This window comes from Phoxinus phoxinus (assembly GCF_949152265.1).
Source record: "Phoxinus phoxinus genome assembly, chromosome: 13".
Classification (NCBI taxonomy): Eukaryota; Metazoa; Chordata; class Actinopteri; order Cypriniformes; family Leuciscidae; genus Phoxinus; species Phoxinus phoxinus.
In genome coordinates, this window is record NC_136888.1 from 25,252,197 (window position 1) to 25,268,333 (window position 16,137).

Sequence of the window (16,137 nt, forward strand, 5' to 3'; positions counted from 1 at the left end):
TCACATGACAATAACATGGTGGATGTAGTACGTCAGAATTTCATTCATACCACCCATATTCATACTACTACCGGTATATATATATAGAGCACATTTTTTAGCAGTCGCAAAATTTAAATTCAAACATGTTAGCTACTCAGACAGGACTTCAATATCTTTTAAAATATAGAAAAGAAAAAAAGTCATACAAGTTTAGAACAACTAGAAGGTGAGTAAATAATGAAAGAATTTCCATTTTTGGGTGAACTATCCCTTTAAGACAAAGCTCTTTTTTATAATATTTTTTTATTTTAAAGTTTTAAAGTCATTCAAACTATTTCTTTTAACAAACCAATTCAATTTTACTCGATTTTGTGACTGATCGTTATGTGGCATACAGTATTCTGTTTGTGTGAGGTCTGAACATGCTTTGGTTCTTCCTGTATTACACTCCTAAAACCAGCTAAAATGTGAATTCATCTAGGACATCTAAACCTCCATACTGTATATATGCATTGCTAATTATGACTAATCAGTTAATTTCATGTGAACATCATGTGTTTTCACAGTTTTGACAGAAGATGAGAATCCAGTGTAAAAGGGCTGCTATTAGCCAAGTGGAAGTTTCCATAGAAACCATCAGCCATTTGTAGGAGAGCCACCTCTTAATGACAAATTACAACTCATGTCCTTAGTGTTTTTGGCACCACGCTACAATAATGTAGTCTCTCGCACAAACATTTATCTACTGGCAGTAGCTAAAGGCTGGAATACACTACACAAATTTCGCTTTTTAGCCTCGGTTTACCGTCTCGACGAGTCAACGCTAGTAGATATTTCACAGAAAAATCTGTGTATAATGGATACTGACTAGATTTAGCTTTAGACTATTGCTGCGTCCCAATTCGGATACTATCCGTCCTAAATAGTATTCAAAATTAGAATTAGTGTGTCCCAAATGAAATAAGAATTCCAAAATATACCTGGATGAATTTGCAGTTAGAATTTGAAGTGCAGATCTGTGCACTCTCTAACGGCTAATATTGCCCACAACCCATAGAGTGCAAGTCTGGTTCCAGAAGTAAAAACTCATAACTTATAAGCCTTTAAAGACAGCCTTACTGTGAGCTAAGAGGTTGTTAATCGATAGCATTTGCTTCTGTTGAAGCGTCAGCCCCCATTATTTTAACTTTGTTTTAAAATAATCGTGTTTAACAGCGGAATTTGTGGTGAAAACTACATCACCCATAATGCTGTACAGAAACTTCGGTTACACTATTTTACGTGAACTTACAGTTTGCTTAGAATGTAGTTATATGTACACAGTCTTGTACCTTTGCATTTTTGTCCGATTTTCAATTACGTTTTTGCTTCAAATCAAAGTTTGTAATGTAATGATTCACCTCGTAGCTGGTTGACTTGGTTCATGGCTTATAACACATTACGAAGACTTTTTTGAAATCCCTATGGGAAAAATAAATGGGAAAAGTACTTCCGGAACCAACGCCGCTGAAAGAGCGGGTGAGCGCTTATTTATTGAATGATTTAATTTTGAGTAACTTGGTCCTCCATTGAAAACTACAAACATGGCAGATATGCAAGACCTATACGGTTAAGGGCTTGAGTGATTAATAATCAGTATCTAACCTGACGACAAAAATATTTATTCAATGTTATCTACATTATATTTAATCTGCAACAACAGTGTAAAATTTTATAAAGATACGTTTGGTCATTAATTTTTAAACGCATCGTTATGCAAACACATAAGGAGAGTTCTCCGCATAAAATACCCATTACTGCAGATCAATAGGATCGGTAGAACATTAAATTGAATGTGGAGGATTTTACCTGTGACAAGGTGATTGACAGGGCAGTTTAAACTGTGACAGGATGCACGTAACTAATCGACAGAGCGGTTCGTTAAAGATGTAATGAAGTATAGCTGCGTTAATGCCATGTTGCAATTACAGTAATTTCGAGATGACAACACGTGACGTTCTACTTGAAGCCGTTCACGTCCTCGGACTGGGAATAATGCGTTTCTGTTTTAACACAATCAATGCCTAAATTAATCTACAGAGGTCAGGTGGTACAGCGGGTCATGTACAAGCAGAAGCTCTCAGAGAAGTCCCAGCATAAAAGTTGTAATTACGAGCTCTACAAGGACGAATGCTCTTTACAATTTGAAATCTCAATTACGGTAATTACGACATGGTGTGTGAACACATCTTATGTCCCAAAGCTAGCTTACTATTCTGCTACACACTCAAATGCGTGTATTTTTTTCTTTTAGTAGTTATAGGAATATTTTAGTAGTATTAGTAATTATAGTAAATACTTTAGTTTATGTAGGTGAATTGGGATGCAGCATATAATTCCATCCAGTTTGAGGATATCAAACACGTTTTATATTTTGAGCTCATTGTTTTAATTTGTCATGAGTTTCCTAGCAAGCAAGAGCATGTTTCTGTTGTTCTTTGTTCTGTTCGGAATGACTTGAAAATCAGGTCCTCAAGGTGCGGCCACATAGTTGGCGAAATCCACTCATTTCAACAGGAATCCAAGCAACAGCGAATTTTGCGTGCGGCTGAAAGATTTCCCCACGCAGATTTTACAACATATTCAAGCTGATCACGCTTTGCTGCGTTGAACAAAAGAAAAATGCTTGGTTTGAAAGAGACTTCTATACAAGCGGTGATTCATACATCCCTACACTATGTATTCCAGTGCAGTGTATTCCAGCCTTAACCTGCCATTCTGCCTCTAGCTAATCCACTGCCATTATCACATTGAAATGCAAAGAAGAAAAGAAAAAAAAAGGTGTTTCCTCAGTTGAATCGTTCTTCAGTGCTAAACCGGGGTGACACTGAGGTCTTCAGACAAGGAAAAGCCAGAATCCCGGTCTCTCGTTGGTTTCTCAGACTGGGAATAACTCCTTACATCCTCGTGTCCGTAGCTAGCATGGCGCTTTACCTGAGGTTTGTGGGTAGGGGTCGTGGCCAGGCCAAGGGCAGAAAGTGAAGACGTTGCTCCGGAGCTGGTGCTGGGTTCCACAGATTTGGGCACAACTACAGGCAAACTCTCAGTCTCGTAGCTCTGCTCATCATACGCATAGTTTACATTGCCACATGGGAAGCTCTGGAGTTTCGCCAAGTCCATAACAGCAGTAGGAGAGCCACCCGTAGCCCCTGTCGGACCCTTCCGAGAGGGAGGCCCTGTAGGGCTGGATGTGGTCTGGGAGGAGACGGCAGATGGAGGTGGAGACGTTGAGACATTTGCGCTTACCACTACTCCAGGGTCCATGCGGTCCATAGAGGACGGGGCAGACGTGGATGTGGGGTTGCAAGACAGAGGCATGGACTGAGTATGGCACAGGGCCGTCTTCCCTCTCCCAAAGCTCTCCAGGACCCAAGAACCGTAGGTGGGGTTCCAAAGGTTTTTAGTCTTGTTCTTTAGCTTCTGGCTGCCTGACGACGAACTGCTCCTGGAGCATGGCTGGTGATCTGGGACTTGAAGCCATTGTCCTGGACAGACTCCAGAAGCAGGAACAGGCTCAGCCCAACACGGCTCCAATGTTTCTCGGTACGTGCCCACCTCCTGTGCAATATGGAAACAGGGTTTGAGAGCCTGTGGTGCTGCACCGGTGATGCCCGGTCGAGGGCAAGCATCCTGGGACATAGAGTGGGCCACTAGAAGAGGGGTCATACTGCCTGATCCTTCAGGATGGATCACAGTGCCGCCTTCTTCGACAGCAGGACCGTACTCCACTGGAAGAGGGGTGTTAATGACATCAGGGTCCTGACGAATCAAAGGATGTGTGCCAGAAAAGTCAAAAAGGGTCAACACTATTCATTTAAGTCATTTATTAATATAATGATCATGATTATTATTTTACTCTTGACATGTCAAGTTTATAAGATTAAGAAATACAATAACAAATCTGCATGTAGTTGTGTGAAGAAAAAATATTTCTACTTCAAGTGTTTTATTACAGTTTCTTCTTTCCATTGGTTATAAGAAGTGTTGTTAGTGAACTAAAACTTAAAAAAAATTATTTTCATTAATTGAAACAGAGCTGAAATAAAATCTAAATATTTGATGAAAATGAAAGCTAAATAGAAATATATATATTTAAAAACGAATAAAAACAACATATTACAAAATTACTAAAACTAAAATAAAAATAAATAAATTAAATAAAAGCTAATAAATTAATTACAAAAAGTTAGGCTAATAAATACTATAATCGTATATACATAATACTAAAATAGCACTGTTTATAAGGCAATTTATATTTCAAATGTATAATTATAAAGGCAATTTGCTCTGTAAAACTGCTTAGAAACGGCCAAAAAATGTTTTTGATAATTTAAAAGGATATTTAATTTCGAAACATGTGTTTGTAATAACATGCTTAATATTTTTTCAAACAGTGTAAATTATTCCTTATACACAATATATAGGCTAGCTTTCTTTATATTTGACAGAAATCCAGATCTGTTAAATTCCAACTCTGTTTTACCTGTGTACAGTAGTTGATCCTCTCTAAAATAGTAGTAAAGTTTGGTCGATGTTCTGGGCAGTGTTGCCAACACTGCGTCATGATCCGATAACTAAAAGAGAACAAAATCCAAAACACCGTTGATTATAAGTATCAAAACAGATTAGGCACATTTCACTAACGCTATACAGCTTCTAACAGTACATTTTTCATTTACATTTTGTTACATTTACGCTTATTTAAAGGTACACTACGTAACTTATTTTTATTAAAAATTAACAAAATCTATATAATAAGACTACATCATGAATCCATCGTCCAAACCGCTAGAGTGTCAAAAGTTACATAGTGTACCTTTCAGGTTAGGGCTGAGATCCATTTTTAATTTGAGTAACAAATCTGCTATTGTCACTTACACAGGTCCTGGGCAGCTCTTAGGAGGATCCATACGACCTCCACCAGTTACAAACTCCAGTACTTCCTGATTGGTCTTGCAGGGATAAGGCATGTATCCAAGAGAGAAAATCTCCCACAGTAGTACCCCGAAAGACCTACAGATGGAGACAAATTTTATGTAATCACTAATGACTACAATTTCTGGCGTCTGGTCTCAGCAGCCGATATAAAAAAGTCTGGCCAAAAAAAAAAGTCGCTGTTTGGATTTAAATAGGCAAATGTTCAAGAGTCTATTGGATCATTGCAGTGATTATAATGTTTGTAGCATGTTATATGTTTGTCAACAGTTCTAATCCCTAATTGATGGAGCGTGTAGCTTTTCATTTCTTAAACAACCGTGTAGGAAGACACATCATGGATCAAATTGTGAAAGAATGGTTGGGAGGGAGCATGCAGAATCATTTTCACACAAGAATTGGCACCTCTGAGTCCAGACCTTAAATTCATTGAAAGATGAGAAGGGATGTGCTGCAGGAGACTTTACAGGGTGCTTGATTCTTGCATTGCCAATACAAGATCTTGACCAAAAATTGGTGCACCTCTTGATGGAAATGAAATAAGTTTTTTTTTCAGTAAACTAGTATTACCAGGTATCAGTCTTGCATGTAAAAATGCCTTCTAGGAAGGCTTCAGGTGGCATCCACTTCACTGGCAACATGGCACGGCCACCCTTCCTATAGTAACTCGCCCTGCAATGCAAAAATACTCCTTTGTTAAAACTCAATCAATGCCTGTGTTCATTATTATACTTAACAGGTACTAAACCACACACATTTCTTTTTAAATTAATAAATTAATAAATATGTGAGATAGAGAAAGCACCTGTAAATATCTCGAGCCATCCCAAAATCTCCTATTTTAGCCACTCTCTCTGGACCAGGGCAGGTCAAAAGACAGTTTCGTGCTGCAATGTCCCTGAAACACACAACAGACATACATGCTTGACTTATTATATGCGTGCGAGACATCAAGGTCAAGGGCTGCAGCGAGTTAACGCCGTCTACATATCCACTGAAGAGCGATTTCCACTTATTCTGACAATGAAGGCTACTTGAGGGCAAAGTTTACGCAGTGAGAAATCACCTGTGAATGAAGTGGTTCTCTTCTAGATAGCGACAGCCAAGTGCAATGTCTCTGGCCATCTGAAGAAGATCCAGCATACTTAGAGAAGATGGCTGGTTCTGTGGGAAGACACACACACACACACACACCTTTCTTAATAATAAATAGCACATGGCTTAATATGGTTTCATTTCTAATGCAAAGTATGTTCCACACATGTGGCAAACCCACATCATAAAAGCGAAATGTGGGCTAACTGATAAACAAAGGACAGAATAATGTCTATACACACAAACACTCACAGTTCTGGGTCGGTTTAGTCTCAAGAAGCTCTTCATGTCTCCTCCTGTCATGAGCTCCAGCAGGATGAAGCGAGGCAGGATCTGCAGACTGACTCCGATACAGCGCACAATGTTCTGATGGCTGAACTTACTGCAGACACGAAGGATGAAGAATAAACAAGAAATAAACTCAACTGGACTATTGAATGGAAGAACAGGTCAGCTTGTCAAGATAGTACCAGAGTTACATAAGGTCATTTCAAATTATGTGAAATTACATGTCTGTTAATATTTTATTGTGTGCCAGTTATTGCAATGTAAAATATTTAGTTTATATTGGTTTTGAAATAATATTAAGCACGTTGAAGACAATTAATATTATTATTATAAAGCACCTTCAAATAAAGGGTTACATATGTGTGAGTCAAAGCCAAATGAAAATCTAAATATCCTCTGGTAGGGAATCACTGATCTAGCCCATGCAATGGAAGTATGAAGGATATGATAATTAACTACAGCACAATTTGCTCAGAAAACTATGAATCACTGAAAAACATGCCATACGCTCAAAAACAAACAACAAATGTGAAAAGAGAAAAGATTTCATAACCTAAAGCGAGTTTGACTGAGAGCAGAGGATTGAAATGACAATGTCTGATCCCTCATTTTCTGTCTGTCACGCACATGTGTGTGTGCAACAGCCAAGCATACCTCATAATCAAAGCTTCCATTAGGAAATCCATCTCATCCTGCTCAGAACAGATTTCTGGAAGAGTCTATCAGAGGGATGGAGAGAGAGAAAACAGAATCAATTAAGAGAAACCAGAAACTGCTTTCAAAGACAAAGGCAGATCTGGGAAAACTCACCTTTATAGCAACCTGCATGGCTGTGTTTTCTCCATTCATACCCAAAACCTGTCCTTCGTACACTTCCCCAAAGGCACCGTGTCCCAACGCCCTATAGTCAAAGACCCCAGACAGATACGTATTACTCACATGTGTAAATATGGAATTCATTTCCAGTACTTTCACATGTCATCACAGAATATGAAAGAAATATTCCAGGTTGAGTGTGATTGTTACATACTGCAGACCTCCAGTGTAAATGTCAAACTGTCAGCACAATTTTTGTTTGTTTTATGTATGTCAGTCTACATTTATTTTTTTGCTGTTATACATGTCAGATATGCTGTGTCAACAGAACTCAACTTGTATTTAACCCAGAATATTATTTTAACTAATAACTGGACCAGTGCAACCTGTGTCCAGCTTTATAAACAGCCACTCTGTTAAGACTAAACTAAGATGTTTCTTACTAACTAGTCTGACCAACTAAAAGTTAGCCAAGGCGGGTTCAAATTAGACCAATCTACGTTTTTATGTAACTGACTTAAAGTTATTAACAATCTTGAAGAAAAATTAGATAACTAACTTGTAAGACTAGTCTTTCGGGTTGTATTTTACAAATTGCGGATGGAATGTGTAATTGTGTAGAATGGATGCAAATGTGATAAAACATGTTAAACGGAGTTGAGATTATTACATTCTTCTTGGTTATTGAATATAAAACAAGTTAGCCAAACTATTTAAAAAACAAACAAGGCGCAGTCGATTCGTAGGAATTTCACATGCAGGTTGTGTGTGACTTATGGCTTGCATGGGAATTGAAGCAGCAATTTTCCGGATACCAACCTTGAGCTTTAATCACCTTAACCTTGATAACATTAGTTAATGCATTAGGTATCATGAACAAAAAAGAATACTTTTACAGCATTGATGACACTTTTACAGCATTTATTAATAGTTTAATGTTAACTGGTGGTGGTTGAGGAGAGACCCCCTGATATGATTGTAAAGCGCTTTGGGTGTACAGTAGTACATATGAAAGCGCTATATAAATGCATCATTCTATTCTATTCTATTCTAACTTCCACATGTACCATTATATATTTTTACTTGATTTATATATATATTATAATTATAACATGAACCTAGAATAGTAAATATTTTACATTTGTAATAATGTTCCACAATATTACAGTTTACTGTATATTTGATCAAATAAATGCAGCCTTGGTGAGCATAAGAGACTTTGTGCAAAAACATTTTAAAGTGGTGGTATAATGCCCTTTTCACAAGATGTAAAATAAGTCTTTGATGTCCCCAGAGTGTGTATGTGAAGTTTTAACAGATATTTTTAACTAGCATGTTAAAATCGTCCTTTTTTGAGGGTGAGCAAAAACACACCGTTTTTGTGTGTGCCCCTTTAAATGCAAATGGGGCGGATCTTCAAGAGCTTGTGTCTTTTTACCTCACACAGACATGCACTGAAAATTTCAAAAACTTTCGAAAATGTTCAAACCGGAGTCAGACAATGATGGAGAGATGCAAGAAGAAGTGACTGCATGCAACAGGACATTTCTGAATGGTTAGTTGATGAATTTATGTAGATGATGCGGAGTTAACCATCTTTTAGTCAACGATTAGCATATTCTGTCATGACAATCTATAAAGCGCATTCCTGGAGGCGGGGTTTATGTAAATTCTAGGGTTGGTGATGTCACTAACCCGGGAGGAATGTCGTGTAGTCCCTACCAGCCGTTTGTTGTAGTCCTTAAACGATTTCTTTAAAAGCAAATATCTTCCTTTGCTTTGAACTTTGAGCTTCGTAACTTTGCAGATGTTGTTTATGCTCAAACAGCAACATTACACACTAACTAAAGTTAGAAAAGTGACCACCCCTTTAAAAATCGTACAGACCCCACACATTTGAACGGTACTGTACATCTGCACAGTATAGGTACCTGAGAAGGGTGATGTTCTTACGTGGCACCTCCTTAAGCTCACTCAGAGAGGCCGCCTTGCCAGCAAAGCAGTAGTTAGGGTTGTAATCAGTCATTATGGTGGACGAGCGAATTTTGCTAAGCTTGTACTCTGGGCTCTGCAGACGAATTCGGACCGCATGCAGGTGGTTCTTCTTACGATAATATACTGCAAAGAGAAAAACACAACAGGAGTCAGCAAAAAGGGATCATGCTTTTAAGATGTTTTCTTTAGGAGTAAATCCACCTGCTTAATTTGCATAATTATCGGTCTCAGAGTACGATGCGGATAAGATGATCGTGCATCCTAAAAGTGTCTTTCAAAAGGCTTTCAGCATGATGGTAATTTTCTCAGAGAAACAACCATGTGCACTTATTTCTCCCCATTGAATTCTATCAAGATGACAAAATTGTGCATTTTTATGCCCCTCAGGTGAGGGCTGAAGCTCTGGGCCTGTCTGTCAGCAAGCGATCGGGCAGGGTGGACTCACCCTCAGTGGAGGCTGCCCATGTCCCCGATGCAGGTTGGTAGTCTGCTGGGGAGGGCGCTGCGTGGAGGTGAGAGGTCCCCTTTTGCCGTCGGGCTGCTGGCGCAGTGGCGCGAAGCGAAGCCGGCAGGAAGTTGACCAGGTATTAGGGGTGCGAGAGGGGAAGCCCGAGCAAAGACTACCAACCTGCATGGGGGAGATCTCAGGGGAAGACACACAATTAGCATCCAGTGGAGCTCGGCTAACTAAGGACCCAGAGACCGTGCTCTGCTGTTTATGTTTGACGTTTGAGGTGGTTTTGTGTGCATGCCGAAAATGAATGTCCAAAATATACAAAATAAATTTTTTTTATAAAAAAAACATGCTTCAAATTTCTTTTAGAGATCTGTTTCACTTCTCTTTAATGATTAGTGTAATGACAAGTCTTTATTTATCTTACAAATACATATAAAACGCGTCATGGCACAGGATTGTACAGTTAGTGCACAAGTCAAACAGACAATATATGTTTTTTTTTAAATCAAACATAAGGTGGATACTTGATATTAAGCATAGTTATTAAAAAAATAAAGCATTTATAATGATGAGTCCATTGCATATACATAAAGTTAGAGCATTGTGACAGACTGTTGGTTTAAGGCATATCTCAATCAAGGGTTTGGGAAATTGAGTTCACTGGGAGTCTAGATGAAAATTACAGTAAATAGTGATTTCTAGGAATGCATATTTTTTTATTTATTGACATTAAGCTGATGGTAAAAGCAGGTAATTTATTCCCATTTAAACAAATATCCTTCTGTTTCTATGCCAAGTTTCTGCATAGTATGATGTTTCAATGCTGGGTTTTCATTTAAGCATATACAATTTTAAATTGCAAAAATTAAAAAACAAATACTGATATATAATATCAGCTATCATTTATGTTATCATATCTGTTTGTAATAAATGAATTATCAATATAATCATCAAGATCTATTGGTGAATCCCAACTTCCCAAGTCATTGCTTTTTACTTTTGATATAAATGCTTCTAGAAGGACTTTGACCATTTTTTGTTTCCCTTTACGAGAGGTAAATTCAAAAGGTCAGTATGTTGGAAAAATTGTAACCAATATTTCTATTAAAGAAAAAAAATCATGATATCCTCATTCATTCCAGAAGATGCTCACATTTATAGGGACAGTGCATTATGACACCCTCAATATTCCCTCACTGTCCTGTACTGGAAAATAAACCTTTTTTTAAGAATAAAATGTTGTTGAAAGTACAAAACACAAGTTAAATAGCAGCAATTGTAATTAAGATACTGGTCAGCATGTATTTACAAAAAAAGCCCATCAGTGAGATTACAGTTAGTTTTGACAATAATTTGGCTTAATTGTTTATTTACATTTAATATCAAAGTCCATGTTTTAAGGTTAATAGCAGTCCCTGTCTTAGTTCCCTACTCATTCCTTTAAGGGGTATTGTGCAACACTACATAAAGTAGTTAGTTAGATCAAAAACAAGCAAGCAATTTGTACAAAAAACAACAACAACTCTGTTCAAAAGCCAAGATAACAAAACCTGTGTGAAATTATCTAAACAGCAAAAGCAACGGACAGAATGATGAGAAATAAGTAAATATATGTGAATATTGCCACCGGTCTAACTGGCAGTTAGATTTTTTAGCATGGCTTAAATCTGCAATACACATTAATGTATGTGATCGGTTTTAAAAAGGGTGTGAAGATTCACGTCATTCATATTATCCGGTGTACACTATGCTTTAAAAGTTTGGAGTCAGTAAGATTTTTTAATATTTTTGAAAGAAGACTCTTATGCTCACAAAGGCTACATTATTGAATACAGTATATATATATATATATATATATATATATATATATATATATATATATATATATTTGTAATTTATTCCTGTTATGGTAAAGCTGAGTTTTCAGCATCATTACTCTAGTCCTCAGTGTCACATGATCCTTCATAATTCATTCTAATATACTGATTTGCTGAAAACAGTTGTACCGTTTAATATTTTTGTGAAAACTGTGATAAATTTGTTCAGGTTTCTTTAATGAATAGAAAGTTTAATTACATTACAAATGTCTTTACTGATGCTTTTGATCAATTTAATGCGTCCTTGCTGAAAAAAACTATTAATTCTGAAAAAAGATTTGTTACTGATGCCAAACTTATGAACAATAGTGTGTCTATTATCACTATTTGCGCCCTTTCCCACAGTATTAAAAGTGCTGTATGAAATTTGGCCACATGATTGTCCGTAATGTCACAGTTTTGTTCATGTCACATTTTTAAACTGTTCAATTTTTAAGCTTCTTTTAGGATTTTTAATGAAGAAACACTAATGCCCAGTGGCTCCAACAATTGAGATAATTTGTTGTACTTGCAAAATAATTATAGGGTATTAAAAATATATTTATATATTTATATATAATTTCCACTGCCTTTCCTGTTGTTGTTGTTGTTGTTATTATTGCTTCTACAAGATCTAAAAGCACTGATGTTGCACTTGCCTGAATGTTCTCTTCTGGGAAATGTAATTTTACACTAAATCTGTCCTGCAATGTCACTAGGACCTAGACGAAGCATGTCAAAGACGATGGAACGTCGACGGCACAGAGTTGACGCAGAACTGGAAGAATCTCTTACTGAGCATGAGGCTGGCACAGGTGAGAACGACACCCGTAACTACTGTGGACGCGATCACCGCCAGGATAAATATCAGGGATGGGGGTCCGTCTGCCAGGGAGCCCAATGGAACAACTGGAGGATGACATCAGTGACGGATTAGAAATATTTCAAACAAATGCATATATAAACATACTTTTGAGAGCAAATAAACACAGGCCGTTTAGCTACCTATGCAGGTGACGTTGTCTGGTGCAAGAACCTCGCCGCTGTCACACAGGCAGAGGATGAGTCTGGTATCTTCATCACGCTTACAGCTTTGGGTCTGACAGTGGCTACAATTCAGATACACCTTGATCTCAACTTCCCCATGACTCTCCATAACTAGAACACAGGAAAACACATCAATACTGCACAGTAGCTGTGCAAAACCTCAGTGCTTCTGTCTAGGGAGTCTTTTTATCTTTAATTTAGGTTGTATATAACTGCTTTGAGCTAAATACAAATTGTGGGGTAAAACAAGGAAGATAACTATTAAAGTTAAATTAGTTTAAAGATATATTTATTTATTATTTAAAATGTAAAAATATATATATTTGATTTAGTGTATGTGCTTCAGATATGTAATCGCTGTTTCGTTTCCGACACAAGCTGTAAGAGGTAGACCAATCACAATAATCAAACCGTTTCAGACACTGTGAGAAAAGAGGTGATGCTGTATGTATGTTATGAGAAAATTAAAGTGCTTTGTGACCTTGGATGCATGTAAATGTGTTGTAGGAGACATCGCAACCCAAATTAAGAACCTTAAAATAGGGGCGGTTTAATATATTTGTATTTACTAATATTTTAATCATTTTATACTGTTCGTTAATGAAGTATTGACAAAAATCTGTGCTTGGCCTCACAAGTGATAGTCAGTCTAAATTCTAGCCCTTTACTCCAAACACACTCGCAGTAATAAACAGTGGCGCCAACTTTAATAAGTCACATAAGGTCTTCTATTATCTACCACGAGTTACATTTTCTCAATTTCACGTTTATTACTGAATCAGTGTGTGTGTGTGTGTGTGTGTGTGTGTGTGTGGGGGGGGGGGGGGGGGGGGGGTTTAGTGTAAGGGGATAGAATATACAGTATAAAAATCATAATGTCCATGGAAAGTCCCCATAAACATTTTTTTAAGACGCTATAATGTTTTATTTAAGATGTTATCTTGCTCTTAAAACTGCTAAATGTCTTACAGATGTAAGGGGTGTGTAAACTTAATAGCACAACTGTACATCATTATAGACTGTCTATAGCAGGGGTCACCAAACTCGGTCCTGGAGGGCCGCTGTCCTGCAGAGTTTAGCTGTCCTAAACTCTGCAGGACAGCGGCCCTCCAAGAACGAGTTTGGTGACCCCTGGTCTATAGATTAAGGCCTGACCTGCCAGCGGTTGTAGAAATATCTTTCCCATGGGGTGAATAAAAGAGACACCATCTTCTCCATCTGCTGTAATGCCATCAAGAAGGGGAGCATCACCACCTGGGCAAAAGTGACAAAGATAAAAATCCAGTCATTACATTAGCTAATCCACTTCCTCAACAACAAAAAAAGAGAGAAAAAAAAAGACTTTTGGATTTCTTTATTGGGCTGCAAATGCACATCACGTTTTTACAATTGCTTTAAAATAATCTTCTTTTTAAAAGAACCATCTGCCTCTCAAACCAAATAATTTAGTGATTACTCACAACAGATCTTTGTTTTACAGTATACAGTATGTTTCAGAAGACAAAAAAAGCCTCAATAATGATTCTTTAACTTTATCGAACATACAGATCTAAACATTTTCTACATTTTCTAGATGATACTGTTTTTTTGCATACAGAGTGTAATATAAGGGTCAGAGTTTAAAATAAGTAAATATATTACTGTTTATTACATGGCTTGGTTAAATTTTAATGTAGAATGCGGTCTGTTATTTCTTGATAACAGACCACTGCTAACACACCGTTGCCATGAAAAACAGTGTGTTGCCATGGACACGGTGTTCTTTAATGGAAGCAATACAATAGTTTTTAAATCAATTAACTCCTTTTTAAATCAATATTTTGTGTCAAATGATTGATTTATTTGGTAGGTAGCTATGTAATAAGTATGATAATGTATAGCGAGGCGGTTGTTATAGCGAATACAACCCCTTCAGGCTGATTCCCGATTGCCTCGCTATACATTATCCCTTACATATGATACACATTGCTTGATATTGTATTATAGTATTTTATGTATATAATACAATTTTATAATTTTTAAAATGATACACACTACCATTCACACTTGGGTTAGGTAAGATTTTTTTAGGACAATTTTATTTAGCAAGGATGCATTAAACTGGTCAAAGGTGACAGTGATGTCCTTTTATTATGTTACAGTCTTGAAGCACATAATTTTGTGTTTGTATGGTTGTGATTGTGACATATGTGCAAGTGTTTTTAATCTAACATTTACCTCTGTATCCTCCACCACCCCCTCCAGCGGTGCAAGCGCCCCCTCCTCCCCCAAACCCCCCAAACGTAGCCCATCTCAGCACTGACAGAGCCTCAGGACAGGATGAGCCTCCTTCACCACCTTCAACAAGAGCGTTCCCTCCCCAAGGGAGAGAGGAAGAGTCACTCCATCCACCTCCTCCACCTGAACACACACACACACACACACACACACACACACACACACAATATTTAACTACTTGTTAATTCAGTGCTAAGCATGTTAGTTAAAAGATGTTCCACAGACAACTTTGAAAATACTGTTATTCTTTGTCTGCTCTTCTACTTTTTGTGCAAATTTGTCTAAAAGTGAGAGCCAAGAACTGCTTGTTCAATTCTGCATAAAAAAGGCCTCTTCCAGATGTCAATCCCACAAAACATCCGTCATAATTTATAGGATTGTCAAAAGATAATGTGATCCCGGTGGCTAAACTGAAACAGCACCATCGTATTGTTGAGAAAAAACTGGTTGGTAGCTAATGGGATTAAAGAGCCAATAACACATTCATACAGTAAATGTGGGATTAGCTGGAAATTTCTGGAATAATACTTTCCCTTCATCCAAATCTAAACCGCAGAGTAATTGTTAGCATTCAAAGAAAGCAATTTTAATATCAAATCACAGTGAACAAGCAGATACAGAGAAGCTACTCACCCTAATGCTGAACATATGGACAAAAATATTAGGACACACCTCTCAATTATTAAATTCATGTGTTTCGATCAGACCCTATTTCCGCAGGTGTAAAAAGTCAAGAACCTAGGCATGCCGTCTGCATTTACAAACATTTGTAAGAGCTCAGTTAATTCAAGCGTGGTACTGTGACAGGATGCCACCTTGGCAATAAGTCAGTTCGTGAAATTTCATCCCTGCCTAGATATTCCACGGTCAACTGTAAGTGGTATTCTTGGAAAGTGGAAGCATTTAGGAACAGCAGCAACACAAAGGTGGAAGATTCCATAGCCGAAGAGTTCCAAACCTCCACTGGCATTAATATCAGCACACAAATGACAGGAGCATCGTGGAATGGGTGCAGTGCAGCAGTTGCATGCAAGCCTCACATCACCAAGTACAATGCCAAGCATCAGATGGAGTGATATAAAGAACACCGCCATTAAACTCTGAAGCAGTGAAAACATGTTCTGTGGAGTGACAAATCATGCTTCTCTGTTTGGCAGTTTGATGGGCGAGTCTGGTTTTGGCTGATGCCAAATTTAATGGGTTTGCTGTGGAAGAACTTGATTGGCCCACACAAAGCCCTTACCTCAACCCTATCTAACACTTTGAAGTGGAGCGGCGATTGCGATCCAGGCCTTCTCGTCCAACATTAGTGTCTGACCTCACAAATTCTCTACTGGATGAATGGGCAGA

At 37.7% G+C, this 16,137-nt stretch overlaps 1 protein-coding gene across 1 annotated transcript in view; it reads right to left on the minus strand.

Annotated features, from left to right (window-relative positions):
* Window positions 1-292: 292 nt before the first annotated feature.
* Window positions 293-16,137, minus strand: part of ltk (leukocyte receptor tyrosine kinase) — a 47,039-nt gene continuing 31,194 nt past the window's right edge. The window contains exons 16-29 of the mRNA XM_079632596.1: window positions 14,728-14,910; window positions 13,666-13,764; window positions 12,469-12,621; window positions 12,259-12,372; window positions 9,087-9,273; window positions 7,150-7,240; window positions 6,994-7,058; window positions 6,304-6,433; window positions 6,023-6,120; window positions 5,762-5,854; window positions 5,527-5,628; window positions 4,900-5,034; window positions 4,505-4,595; window positions 293-3,780 (exon numbers count right to left, since the gene is read on the minus strand). Of these exons, the coding sequence (XP_079488722.1) occupies window positions 2,833-3,780; window positions 4,505-4,595; window positions 4,900-5,034; window positions 5,527-5,628; window positions 5,762-5,854; window positions 6,023-6,120; window positions 6,304-6,433; window positions 6,994-7,058; window positions 7,150-7,240; window positions 9,087-9,273; window positions 12,259-12,372; window positions 12,469-12,621; window positions 13,666-13,764; window positions 14,728-14,910 (2,489 nt within the window). The 3' untranslated portion in view covers window positions 293-2,832. The remainder of the gene's footprint in view (window positions 3,781-4,504; window positions 4,596-4,899; window positions 5,035-5,526; window positions 5,629-5,761; window positions 5,855-6,022; window positions 6,121-6,303; window positions 6,434-6,993; window positions 7,059-7,149; window positions 7,241-9,086; window positions 9,274-12,258; window positions 12,373-12,468; window positions 12,622-13,665; window positions 13,765-14,727; window positions 14,911-16,137) is intronic.